This window comes from Hyla sarda, chromosome 2, assembly GCF_029499605.1.
Source record: "Hyla sarda isolate aHylSar1 chromosome 2, aHylSar1.hap1, whole genome shotgun sequence".
Classification (NCBI taxonomy): domain Eukaryota; kingdom Metazoa; phylum Chordata; class Amphibia; order Anura; family Hylidae; genus Hyla; species Hyla sarda.
The window spans coordinates 293,700,027-293,714,753 of NC_079190.1; the positions used below are offsets into that span (position 1 = coordinate 293,700,027).

The window sequence follows — 14,727 nt, forward strand, 5'->3', positions numbered from 1 at the left end:
CAAAACCAACAGGGAAATGATAGTAAATGAGGGCCAGTGTCTATTGAAACCTATAGGCCGTCCATATATAATACAGGGACAAGTGGGATCCCTGAGAATGGCTTTAAAGGGGTACGACACTGGAAAATGTTTTCTTTTAGGGTGCGTTCATACGGCCGTCTGTCCCCGTTTTTTTTATCCCCGTTTCGTTTCCTTTTTTGCTGGCTGTAAACGGTTTCAAAACGGTTAAAAAAAAAAACACATTCATGTCAATGGGATTCTTTTACAATGCGTTTGCACCCGTCTGCACTCATTTCCGTTTTTTTTTACGGCAGAAATAACGGCACATGCAGTATTTTTTCTTCCGTCCAAAAAACGGAAGAAAAAACGGATACAGTAAATTTAACATTGAAGTCTATGGAAAACGGATGAGCCTTTAATGTCATCCGTTTGCATCCGTTTTTTCAATCCGTTTTTACTTCTGAGCATGCTCAGAACAAAAAAATATATTTTTTTGTTTATTAACAGAACAAAAACGGATCCAAACGGATAACATCCATTTGCATCAGTTATTGTCCGGGTTTTTTTAAGTCCGTTTTTTATTTTGACGGGAGAAGAACGGGACGGGTCTAGACGGCCGTGTGAACGCAGCCTTAACCCCTTAAGGACTCAGGGTTTTTCCGTTTTTGCACTTTCGTTTTTTCCTCCTTACCTTTTAAAAATCATAACCCTTTCAATTTTCCATCTAAAAATCCATATTATGGCTTTTTTTTTGCGTCGCCAATTCTACTTTGCAGTCCCATAGGGACCTATAACACTGCACACACTGATCTCCTATGCTGATCACTGGCGTGTATTAACACGCCTGTGATCAGCATTATCGGCGCTTGACTGCTCCTGTCTGGATCTCAGGCACGGAGCAGTCATTCGTCGATCGGACACCGAGGAGGCAGGTAAGGGCCCTCCCGGTGTCCGGTCAGCTGTTCGGGACGCCGCGATTTCACCGCGGCGGTCCCGAACAGCCCGACTGAGCAGCCGGGTCACTTTCAGTTTCACTATAGAAGCGGCGGTCAGCTTTGACCGCCGGTTCTAAAGGGTTAATACCGCACATCGCCGCGATCGGCGATGTGTGGTATTAGCCGCGGGTCCCGGCCGTTGATGAGCGCCGGGACCGACGCGATATGATGCAGGATCGCGGCGCGATCCCGCTTCATATCGCGGGAGCCGGCGCAGGACGTAAATATACGTCCTGCGTCGTTAAGGGGTTAAATCAACTGGTGCCAGAAAGTTAAACAGATTTGTAAATTACTTCTATTAACCCCTTCATGACCCAGCTAGTTTTGGCCTTTATGACCCAGTCCGTTTTTTCAAATCTGACCTTTGTCTCTTTAAGTGGTAATAACTTAAAAGTGCTTTTACTTGGCAAAGTGATTCAGAGATTGTTTTTTCAAGACATATTGTACTTTATATAAGTGGTAATTTTTTGTTGATACATGAAGCGATTTTTGTGAAAAACATTAAAATATTGTTAAAAATTTGAAAAATTAGCATTTTTCTATAATTGAAATTCTGTACTTGTAAGAGAAATAGTCATGCCAAATAAATTTAGTTATTAATTCACATCCACATGTTTACTGTATGCTGGCATCATTTGTTAAACATTCTTTGTCTTTTCTTTAGGACTTAGAAGGCTTATAATATTATGAGCATTTTTTCAAATTTTCTACGAAAAGGTCAAAATCACATTTTTTTAGGGACCACTTGAATTCTGAATATATATGTGTGCATGCAGGAGGGCACAGCTGCGGGAGCTCGGGACGGGTAAAGGACATCGGGAAGGGGGATGGGACATAGGGGAAGGGGGACAGGACACTTAGCAGAGCAGTGTGTGTGTGTGTCCCTATCCCAGTGATTGGGACACACACACCGCTCTGCTCAGGATTTTCATATGCACAAAGCTGCCCTCAGCTAGTCAGATTTGACTAGCTGATAGTAGCGTTCACTGTGAGGTGGTGGGGTGGTGTGAAACGAAACCCCCCTAGGTCCCGAGGCAAGATGGCTGGCTATTAGTGATAGCCACCATCTTACCTGGCGTGGCGGGATGCCACGAGTAGCAGCCAGTATCTGCATGACGTACATGTACGTCATAGGTCGGGAAAACCTTCCCAGTCATGACGTACATGTGTGTGTCATGGGTCGGGAAGGGGTAAAAAAAAATCTTAATCATCAGATGCTGTGCTCCAGAGGAAGTTCTTTTCTTTTCTGTCTGACCACAGTACTCTCTGCTGACACCTCTGTCCATGTCAGGGACTGTCCAGAGCAGGATAGATTTGCTACGGAAAAATAAGAGAGAAAAAGAACAAAGGAGAGGACATCGCCTCGTGTAATTCCGTGGGTATAATATCCCACACGACCCCCGTGTGATGTGCGCTCACCTGGGGTAAGTCTTGAAAAAAAGCGTGTCACCACTCAGTGTGGGGTCAGACGAGAGATCTTGGGCTGCAGCCTGCGGAACCTTGGCCGAAACACTCAGGTAGAGGTCGGCAGGAATTGTAGTTACTAGAGGAGGAAAGATGTTCTGCAGCAGCGCTGCCTTTCAGAGACCAAATTCAGTTCCAGCCCGGTTAAAAAAAAAAGTATTCACATTTATTTGTGCATACATAAAAAGACAGACAAGCAAGACTCGTTTCAGGGTTAAAGCGTACCCGTCAGATCCCACAAATTTTTTTTTTTTTTTTAATATATCACTCAGTACCTAATCCTGTCCATGTACATCTAATTTTTATGTGTCCATCACCTTTATCTTATTACATTTAGCTCACCAGTCTGAATTCCTCTCAAATGGAGGGGCGTGGCCTTACTGTGCAGATCTCCACCCCCTCCCTCAGTATGTTGTCTGCTCACATCTTCCCTAGCAATAGCAAAACTACAACTCCCAGCTTGTCCTCACTGCCAGTAGCTGGACACAAGCTGACAGTGGGAGGATTTTTCCACCAGCTGTGAGCCCTGCACTCACAGCTGTCAATCAAGAAAGTGTGTCCATGACATGGGTGATGACGCATGGACACAGCAGGACTAGTATGTGTCCAAGTAGGCAGGGCGGGCAGTTGTTTGGCTTTTTCAGTATGAAATGCTGAAAATTTTCTAATGAAAGCAATTGCAAAACCTATTGGTTTTGCATGCTTTACAACATATCAAATGTTTTTGTATCTGACAGTGCCCATTTAAGTTACCCCTTTCTCAATTGCAGATTAAAGTTGTCTAATTTCTAATCTCCAATTGAGAAGGGTAATTTAACATCAAAAATGGGTCTTGCTTGTCTGTCTTTTTATGTATGCACTAATTAATGTGAATACTTTTTTTTAACTGGTCTGGAACTGAATTTGGTCTCTGAAAGGTAGTGCCGCTGCAGAACATCTTTCCTCCTCCAGTAACTAGATTTGCTATGGGGATTTACTCCTACTCTGGACAGTTCCTGACATGGACAGAGGTGTCAGCGGAGAGCACTGTGGTCAGGCAGAAAGGAAATCGAAAAAAGAAAGGAAAGATTTTTTTAATAGAAGTAAGTAACTAATCTGTTTAACTTTTTGGCACCAGTTGATTTAAAAACAAACAAACAAAAATGTTTTTCAGCAGAGTACCCCTTTAAGTAACTGCTTTCTCTTCCAATTAACTAAAGGAGGTTCTGAGTTAGGGACCCCTGCTGACTGCCCACTCAGTGATTGGCTGAGTGGGCCACCAAGGGTGAGGGCCTGAACACTTAGCAACTGAATGGTAAGTTGGGCACCGAGAGTTTGGGAAAAATTTAAAAATCTTTATTTGGGGCTCGATGAGTGGAGGTTGGAGGGCTCCACACTAGCTCCATGCTGCTTTTTAGGATCCACTAGTATAGTCTGTCGTCTAGCAGGCTGTAAAAGTGGATTGCCGTTTACACTGATCAGTGCTATGCCATTACAATTTGTCATGCAAAAAAGGAGTCCTCACATGGCTCTTGAAAGGTGAAGAGGAAAAAAAGTGTCCTCAAGGGAGTTAATAAAGGTGTATTTAGCCCTGCACATGTCATAGTGATCCACATTCAGTAATAATGACATAATTGGCACCATAAATGCAACGGTGGCCCACATTTATTTAAAACTGTATTTGGTATAACATGTGGCATAGTGGCCCACGTTTATACCAAATAGGGGTTGTTACCCTATTTAAAAAGGCATTGTCTGTCCAATAATTTTTAGCGTATAAGTATCACTACTTTTATTATTTTATAACAATTTAAACTGTTCTGTAAACATTTTAGATGGCTGATCAACACATTTAATAGAAGTGTACTCTGATCAGAATCCTCCCCTTTTGACTAGAATGGAGAGTAGCTCGCACCTGGGGACGTCTTTTTTTCTAAATTATGTAGACAACTAAAGGACTTGAATACTGTGTTAGGGTAGGGTAACACCGAGTGTATGCTCAGAGTATTTCCGGCTGCGGATACAACAACAGCAGTCACAAGAGTGAGCTCCCTGCTGCAGCTGGGTAATGGTGTGTCCACCCATAGCAGCGGATTTCCCGCTGTAGACAAAGTGCCTGCTTGTAGCAGATGTGCAGCAGTAAATCAGCTGCTACAAGCGGACACACAGAGATATCAAGCTGCGGCAAGGAGCCTGCTCTTGTGACTGCCGTTGGCGCATCTGTAGTGTGAAATATGCTGTGGATGCCATCTATGTGACTCTACTCTTATGTATAATTTTCCCAGCGGTGGTGATGCAGGAAAAACTAAAACTGCCAGGATCCCCCACAAGTAACTGTTAACCGGTGGGGTTCATGTAAACAGGACACTTTGTGATCAGCTTATTGTCAAGGAACTAACTAGTAAGGATTGTACAAAGTGAACAACCTTATTGAAATTTTGCCTTAATGAATGGGGCAAAAATTGTTTTACAGACGGATTACCCGACTTTCCTTATCTGTCATGAGAATGTAGTTCAGTCTGCAGGTACCATGTTTTATATCAGAAGGAGCTGAGAAGATTAATATACATGCTTCAGAAAAAATTTATATAACTGGAAATTTATTTAAGTAAACCCTGTTCATCCAGGGTGTTAGTTGGTGATAGTACTAAGCGACTGTTAGCCATTTTTGTATGCACACTCATTCAGGGAAGGCTGCAGAATCTCCCCAACTCATCCTTAAATGATAAATGTCTCTCTGGTTATAGTGGGAGATCAATCATGACTGGTGTGCTAGAGAGACGGTTCAGGTATTATGAAAGCGATGACAGCTCAGGGGCAGACTGGGTCAAGGGTAGGTGAAAGGAGAATACAGTATGGCCTTCGTGCTGGCTCGCCAGTGGATATTTGGGCCTGGGCCACCAAGTGTTGCCGCAACTGGTTCTGCAGGGGAAGAGGGCCTGTTTGTGGATCCAGAATATATGTCACCGAACAAGCATTGACTAACCGGCGCCCACTAGGACCGCTCGGAAATGCGCCATCTAATAGATAGCAATGCATTTCCTTGCCGAATCTGCAAAAACATAGCACAATTTCAATGTTTTTGCATACGCCAGAATCAGGATTTCCCTGCCAGAAACATCTGGTACAGAAATTCTGCCATGTGCACAGTGCAGTAGAATCCCATTGAAATTAAAGGGACACTGAGCTTTAAAAAGCTCTGTATCATACCATTCCTCTTGCTTACATTGTGTGAGCTCTAGGCAGGAGAAAGTGGGCGATTCCCAGCAGGAGAGATGTCACAGAACCCTGCAAGACCTGTGCCTCGCCATGCCCCGCACTTACTTCCCGAGTTTGGTCTCCTGCAAGGCCGGGAGGAGACCAAAATAACTGCTTGACTTGCGCAGGGAACAGAACAGAGCCACCTAGTGGCCATTTTTTTCCAATCACATTAAAAATACCTAAAGGTTGAGAATTTTAAACAGCAAGTAAATAGAAAAGTGTCTTATAAATACATATGGAACATTATATTAAAAGTTTGGTTTGATGACCGGTACTCTTTAAATGCACATCCATCAGGTTGCTTTGCTATAATTCTTAGGACACATACATCAACATACCGAGGAGGAGGAGTAGGTGGGGTTTGTGAGTGAGGTCTATCAGGCAAATGCACATCATAGGTAGGAGGGGAATACACAGGAGGAGGTTCCTCGTCAGAGCTGTCTGGTTCTAGGGTCCTTTCCAGTATCTAAAAAGAAAAAATGCAAACAACAACAAATGAAAGTCATAAAAATTGCATAATGCAAAGTATTTTTTCTGCAAGGGAAAATTTGTTCCAAAAAATTTAGAAACAATAGGGGAGATTTATCAAACCTTGTACAGAGAATAAGTTGTGCAGTTACATAAAATTTCATTTTTTCAGAGGCCTTTTTAAAAATTTACGAAATAATCTGACTGGTTGCTCTGGGCAACTGCTCCAGTGTTCCTTTCCACAAGGTTTGATAAATCTCCACCAACTTGATTCAATTCAGGTATAGTCAAACGCTGTGTGAACCTAGCCAAATAATCTTTTTTAGGGTACGTTCACACGTACAGGATCTCCTGCGTATTTCTGCAGCATATTTTCTGCAGCTGATTTTGCTACCCATTGAAGTTAATTGGTAGCAAAATCAGCTGCACAAAATATGCAGAAAAAATATGCCACAGACCCTGTACATGTGAACGTACCCTTATTTAGTAAAAAAAAAAATTCTGAAACTTAAAGTATGGCGTACCAAAAATTATCCCCTATGCAAAGGATAGGGGATACGTTTTAGATCTCCTGTACAGGGCCCCGGCTCTCCCCCTGAACAGAGCGTGTCGCCCCCATATGAAGTGGCGACCGACATGTCCTCTCCATACATCTCTATGGAAGAGATGAAGATAGACTAATGACTCTCCAAAATAGATATATGGAGGGGGCGTGTCGGCCACCGCTTAGTGCAGGTGTGAACACGCCCCGTACCTGGAGAGAGTCACTACATATTGCTACAATGGTAGAGGGCTCTAAAGGGTCAAGTACTCCTCCTAAATGCCCCATGGTGGCAGTGCTTGCTGACATACAGAGATGCAATGCCACCCTTTCACATTTGGCTATGCAAGTGAGCACTGTGCAAACTGAAATTACTCGTATTCGTCAGGACTTGCAAAAAGTGACTGACTGCACTACTGTTGGTCGCATAAAAGATCTGGAAGATTCCATGGTGCTTTTTTCTAGACAGCCCATAGAATACACATGACATTGTGTTTCTAAAAGCAAAAGCAGATGATTTAGCGCACTGCAATAATGTGCATATTGTAAGGATGCCTGAACGGATTGAGGATCGCAACCCTACTAAATACATGAAAGCCTGGTAGAAGGATTTATAACCAGGTGCCCCACATTATTCTCTATCTGGCTAGAGAACAACAGTCTGTTACCTTGTATGGACATACCTTGTCTTTTGTCACTTATTACTATGTTATGTTCAAGGATTTGAAACGGAGAATGCATGCTCTTTCTGTGCAATATTCAATGTTCTATTATGTATGCCTGAGAATGGTTGCTATAGTGGAAACCCAATTCTCTGATGGTGCTAAAGAAGCTTTGAGATGACTCTATACTCATAAGCAGCAACTACCCCAACAGGATCATCGTGGTTTGCCACGTTTGGATATGGATCGAATAGTCTCTCCTTGGGAACTGCGTACCCATATCTCTGCAGACTATGTCTGGTCATATTGTCTGCGGCACTCTTCGTAAGCCAGTGCCTCATTTTACAGTGTGATTATTTGTTTTCTATGTTTTGAACTGCTCTTAGTTTAATGGATAGCATCTACCTCCTGCTATAAGCAGCAGCGTATGTTTTCATCTCAGGGATGCTGTTTTGTACTATTCTCATGCATGAGTGTCACCACCCTGGTTTTCAGGGCTAGGTTTTCTCCTTTTCTATGCTATGCTAGGATTCTAGGTATTATTAAGTTGCCTCCCAGTAAACTGTTTGCAGGGGTGGAGCTACAGGGGGTGCAGAGGTAGCAGTCATACTGGGACCATAGTGCCTTAGGGGCACATCTGCCCCCATAAGAAACCAGAATTGTAATTGGCACATGGGGCCCTGTTGTAGATTTTGCATTGGTGCCCAGAAGCCACAAATCACACCTCTGACTGTTCGTTTTGTCTGTTTTACTTTTCTTAGATTTTTGCTTTCAGATACTTCCCACCCCTATTGCTCCATGACACTTTCTTGGCACTTATTTTGATCTTATACCAAACAAACCATGCACCCTGCAAAGCACAACGTGAGAAAAATAACGAAGCCAGCGCAGACAACATGAAAACTGCACAAAATTAGATAATTTTGGTGCAAGTCAATGCAACCTGTGTGAAGTTTGCACCCCATGTTGGCAAAAGATGAGTATAAAAACACCATTCGTTTGTGCTGCGCTTGTGCCACTGATAGGGATGACCCTTATGTTTCTAATGACTGATCAATATACTAATACTAATATGCCGTTGCTGCTGGAAAAATATTTCTGTTACCTACCCATATACATCAGCTTACAATCTGCTCATGACTCCGAATATAGGACTTGGGATGACTCCATACGGGAGTAGAAAGACTAAATATCTGACGAACAGAGAACTCTGGAATTTTCCAGTAGAGAAACTTCTGCCAAGAAATTAATGGACACTAGATTTGCTAATATATACAAACACAATAATCAAACAACCAATCAAAAAGTAACATGCTAATTGTGATGTTATAACTAAACCTTCTTTGTCCAATGTAAAGACTAAATGTACTTCCTGTATTAAACAGAACTCCTTGCGGGCAGCTCCTTAGGGAGTGTGCTGAGAGAAACGAGATATTATACCAACATCCTGTGTCTGGTGTGAATCTCTTGCGTCGGCCCCATATGCCGCAGCGGTCACTCACATTTTAATGCCTCTCCTCGGTCGAACCTTGACACCTCAAAAATGAGCGTTTATGCCGGTTTGGTTCCTGAGATATTGCTCGTTAGATTTTTATGAAGCCCCGCCCACTTTCCACCCCCCGCCCACTTTCAAATTTTGAAAACAAATACACCATTCGTTTGTGCAACAAAAATGAACGTTGTGCTGCTTTGGTTTCTGATATTGCACGCTAGATTTGCTGGAGAGAAAAAAATACACTATTCGTTTGTGCTGAGTTTGTGCCGCAAATCACTGTAACTGATGTATGGATAGAAGAAAATTAACTGAAAAAACACAGCTTTGGTTTCTGAGATATTGCGACCTCGATATGCTGAAACCCAAACCACTTTTCTCGCCATGTTGTTAAATTTTAAAAACAAATACATCATTCGTTTGTGCCACAAAAATGAAAGTTTGTGCCGCTTTGGTTTCTGAGATATTGCACGCTAGATTTGCTGATAACCCATCCAGGCAAGGATTAACGTTGCACCAAAAAATGTAGTAGTCATCAGAGAAGTTAATTTAGCATTAAGGGATTAAAGTAGCATTATATGGTTTATTATCACATACACAGGGTTATTACTTCATACACCGTGACCGGTCAGTGATGAGAAGAGGTTATACCTGGCACAGGTGGTAATGTCTGTTTGTGCATCTCTGTTACCTGAGATGTAACTCCACCTCCAGCAATGTCATAGGGATGTCATAGGGACGAGCATTCTGTGGTGGCTAATGTCCATTCTGTGACAACTAAAGTTGCTCAGCCTATAACCTCAATTAATTATGCAGAATTGAGGTTATAGGTTGAGCAGCATTAGTTGACACTCTCAGCTGTTGAGCTTTGGCTTCCACCATTTTCAGAAGCTTGACACCAGACCACTGACCCTGGAGGGGACCGCACATTAGTAAAGAGTTTGCGCCATCACTGGGGAACAAGGTCAGGGTACTCCTGGATTTATAACCTCTATAGCCAAGCACTAGTAGTCATTTTTTTTAATGAATATACAGAAGCCCAAACCTTAACTTATATGATGTGACTGTGGTGGAGGAGTATGGACAGACATTAAGAGATGTGAAATTCCCCTCACACATTCACATATGACCAGCAATCCAGAGCCACCTTGGATGGGAACACTGAATCTGTATAACCAGGTGACGTCTGCTGGTTTATCTGCATGTGTCATTTCACTAGAGGATGTTCCTTTTTGTGATAAGTAGCAAGTACGGTATAAAGAAAAAAAATCACAGATATGGCAACAAAGGGTGGGGGTTTCAAGGGTGGTGCAGTTGAAGGATTTTTTTTCTGCCCCTTTAATTTGTGAGTGGTAATATGTATGTGTACTATATGTATTAAATGGTTGCAAGGAAGGTGATATATATATATATATATATATATATACATACACACACATATGGAGGGACATTTATCAATGTTTGCTTATGTATTTTTTTTTTAGTAATTTTTTTCCTTTACTTTTTTTGCTTATGTGTGACTTATTTACCAACTGGTTTCAGTCTGTTGATAATTTTCTTTCACGTAAGCAATTTTTCCTTTTTTACTTTGGTAGTAGCTTTTTCTGCTCCATGTTTGAGCTGGAGTAAATTTAGTCAATTTTTAACCCTGTTGCGACTTTTTTTTGCGCAGTTGCGACTGTCGCAGTTAATACCCGACTACCCGTAGTCCATTTTAAAATTATTACAACATAGTTAATTTTTGGAAAACTTGCTTTTCTCGCTTTCCAGTCAAAATGTCGCACGAAAAATCACGTAGTCGCAGTTGCGACAATTATAGTAAAGAAAACCTGACTAAACCCGTTGATAAATGTCCATAATGGTGATGGTACACATTTCTTTATAAATAACTCTTCAGTACACCACTTTTGTATAGTTCCTTTTTCTTGCTGTACAAAGACAGTTTTGTGAGCCACATCTGAGCTGGTGTAGATTTGCAACAAATTGATAAATTTGTGACCACTGAAAAATGTTAATCTGACTAAGGGTGCAATCAGATCACGATTTGGGCTTATGGCAGCAGGATCTGGATGGCGGATTTATAAACCGGCTACTGCCATATCCCCGCTAGACCTGTGCCACACACCATTCTTTTCAATAAGCAAGACAGAGTCAGACTCTTGTTGGCTCATTATTGGACCATATCCGTTTTTAGTTGCAGGACTGGAACTGCAGCAGACCATGGTTTTCAGTCCGGCAACAAAAACGGATACTGTCCAAAAATGAGCCAACCAGAGTCTGACTCTGTCCAGCTCATTGAAATGAATAAGGTGCTGTGCTGTATGCCTAAATCATGATGTGAATGCACCCTTAGGCATAGTTACACAATTAAAAAAATAAAAATAAAAAAGCAACAGTCTTAATGAAAAGTCTATAAAAAGCAACTGCCAACAAATGAACAACACAAAAACAGGGTAAAGCCTAAATTTCCACCACAACATTTTATACTGGGATATTCTGGCTTCATGACACATACAGCAAACTAAGAAAAGTTATTGTAATTAATTAATGGCACTTGTTTGATCAGATCAACTAAAAAAAAAAACCTTTATGTAATCACTTTTTGTAGAAGGAAAAAAATATATAGAATCACATTGTAATCTGATTTTCAAAGAAAAAACTAAACAAAAAAGCCTTTGTTGTAAAAATGGGCAGCAGTTAATATAAAAAACACCCATACACCTTACTGAGCAGGGGGACATGGCTAAGCAAAAGATAATATATCCTTGTTAAATGAAACAATGTAAAGGCTTATAGAACTCCCTCATGATACAAAACCAGCATTGAGTGTGGCAAAATATGTTGGCTGATTCCAGTTTGTTTTATGTAAACTTCAGTGCAAGAATAAACAAAATGGAAAGGTTATACAAGAAAATGACGTGGGAAGACCAAGGAAGACTTCAAAGCATTAGGACAATACTCAAAGCAATTTCAACAGAAATGGAAGAAGTGAATGAGACAGAAGTGTTGTCAGAGTGATGAATCACCAGTCTGCTGGAACTTTTGTCTGGAGCCATTCTACTGAAATAAGTAAAGATGATGCCTAAAGAACATTATCGGATATCGAAAACTACCAATAATTTATGATATGGGAATACATATCAGGTAAACATACAGAAGAGACCAATATACGGAGGGTAATTCCAATTAAATACCTATAGGCTGCCAACAGGCCATTTACCTCTTGACAAAGCTACTTCAGTAGCGAAACATGTCGAGGGGTGCCGTTCCATTTTGCTTTTAATTCAAGTGTCTATGCCCTTGTTCTAAGAATGCGGGTGTAACTGCAGACACCCAGCATGATTCAGATTATAAATTGATCCTAGACTGGATGGTCAGGATATATTCAATTGAGAGGGGCTATAGGGCACTTGTATATTTTAATCCTTTTTGTGCAGATACATGGATTAAAGAAAGATTGAATTTTTAACAACTTCATTTTATTCAATGGCAAAACGCACATATTTAAAGCCTGGCAAAACTGCTAATAATTTCTGAAAAAAATAGAAAGTAACCTCTGGAGGAATGCTGTCATCCGAGTCCGAACTGTCATCAAATCCACCATCATCTAGATTCATCTGTAGCAGCTGGTCAATAGTGGCATCCACTGCTCCATTGTTGGCCCTCAATACACACTCAATGATGTCATATTCCATGTTAGGAAACATTGTCTTAAAATCCTCCATAGCCTGGTTAAATTCCAACCTGCGGACAGGACGGCTGTTGTTAAGTTCCTGAGTAGAAGAGTTTCCTCTTGAGCTCCCATTGCTGTTGCTCCTACGGAACAGACTTGTCATTTTTAATATCCGTTTTTGAAAAATGTTTATAAAATTTATAGATACTCAACCATGAAAGTAAAATGGTGAGCTTGGCACATGGTTTCCTGTCAAGAGGTTATGGAAGCCTCCTCGTTGCTATCAAGACATGGATATATACTATTCATAAGCAATCCTTCTTGATCTTTGGACTGGTGTTTCAAGTTCTGAGCAATCCTTTGTATCTGTTGATAAAAATACAAAAAGTCCTATTAAAATGCACACATTCCTAATCCTTACATATACAAACACATATATATATATATATATATGACTTTTCCAATCAGATTTCATTTACCAATGCTGCACAGGTCAATTTTCTGTCCGATTTTATGCAAAATAACATTATCATCCCACAAAGCATTGAATAAACCAAACCAAACAAAGCTGCACACAAATAGCACACAGGTTGAGATATGCAACACATATTTACATGCAGGTCGCCACAAACCCACAATGGTGTAGCTCTCTGCCCCTTCCACTAATGCTCAAGGGTAAATTGTACAGATAATCATCTTCAGAAAAAAAAAGTCTAACCTGTTTAATAAGATGAATCAATCTACAAGGTTACTTATAAAGCAATGAAATACTAGAAAGAAATAAAAAAAAAAATCAAGCAATATGCAGCCTTCTTTTAACTTTTTATTCTATTTTATTTTTATTTTTTTTGTGTATTTTCATGTTTGGACTTTTTCTTTAGCATAAATGAGAAACCTGCCAATTTTTGTCTAGAAGGTAAAGCCTTAACCAATGCAACTGTATGCCATAAGATTTAGACAAATCCGTGGTGCACATATTCAAAATAATTGTATTAATACGCCTCTTTTGCAAAGTAGAAAAGGTAACTACATAACATGAATTAATTCCTTTTTATTAACTGTGTTTGCACTATTCTCCCATACTATCTTTATGTTGTTGTTATTTATTTGCCTTCCCTCTTCTTGGTAAGTCCCTTCCTCACATCATACCATGTGTTCTTTTCAGCCCAGACAACAGATGGGATCAGTTAAACAAAAATAAATGCCTGCATACTTCCAGCAGTGTATTCCACATATCCATGTTGTGTCTAAACAGTGCTGGCAATGAATGTCATCATTTTTGGCAAACAGAGTACTTAAATGCTTTTCAGAGCAAGAAAATTGTGGATTATCGTGCAACAATATTTTAGCTAGCACAAGAACAGTAAATTCCGAAAAGGGCGCTGTCATTTAAAAAATATTTTATATGTTGTACATCATGGCAAAACATAAACCTTTCTAAAATACTTCATAAAAATGTTTAATCTTTTTATAGAAATCATGGCTTATTTATAAAAAAAAAAAAAAGAAGACTACTAGGGATCCCCATACCATCCAGACCATAATCCTGTCTAGCTGCAGCAACATATATAAGAATTTTTCTTTGTGATATGACCGGTACATTTTAAAGTTTATATGTTGGAAGAAGGAATAACAAGTATAAGGATCTGTGTGACTGACAAGGACCAAGTTGTAATGGCTAGACAACTAAATCAGAACATCTCCAAAGCATCAAATCTTGTTGGGTGTTCACAATTTTCTGCAGTTAGTACCTGAAACGTGTCACTGCTATTTCCGCATGTTGGTTTAACCTGATCGGTGTTTTAACCTCCAATAAATCTGATTACTGCCTTTCCTTGCTTGTTATTTGTGGAGATTGCCGTGCGCTTGGATTAGGAGAAGCTGACCTTTCCTTCTGATGTCCCCATTTAAAGTGGTACAAGGAAGGACAATAGGTGAACAGGGGATAGATTTGCAAATTAAACAAATTGCTGAAATAGTAATTCTGGCTATGATAAAAGAAGTGTCAGAATACACATTACATAACAGATTGCAGTTTATGGGGCAACAGACAAGTCAGAGTGTCCCTGAAAACCTTATAATGGGCACTCCAAGTGTTAGAATTGGATAGTGAATAGTGGAAGGAGGTGGCACATGCTCACATTTTCTTTTATAATATATGGACGGCCCGATCAGTCACTAGCCTGGGAATG

General features: G+C 40.5%; 1 protein-coding gene across 4 annotated transcripts in view; it reads right to left on the reverse strand.

Moving 5' to 3' along the window:
- The window catches only part of CUEDC1 (CUE domain containing 1), a 177,545-nt gene that overhangs the window by 94,492 nt on the left and 68,326 nt on the right, over positions 1-14,727 (reverse strand). For all 4 annotated transcript variants that reach the window (XM_056557501.1, XM_056557502.1, XM_056557504.1 and 1 more), the window contains 2 exons: positions 12,417-12,901; positions 6,038-6,165 (listed from right to left, as the gene is read on the reverse strand). In XM_056557501.1, the coding sequence (XP_056413476.1) occupies positions 6,038-6,165; positions 12,417-12,698 (410 nt within the window). In that variant the 5' untranslated portion in view covers positions 12,699-12,901. The remainder of the gene's footprint in view (positions 1-6,037; positions 6,166-12,416; positions 12,902-14,727) is intronic.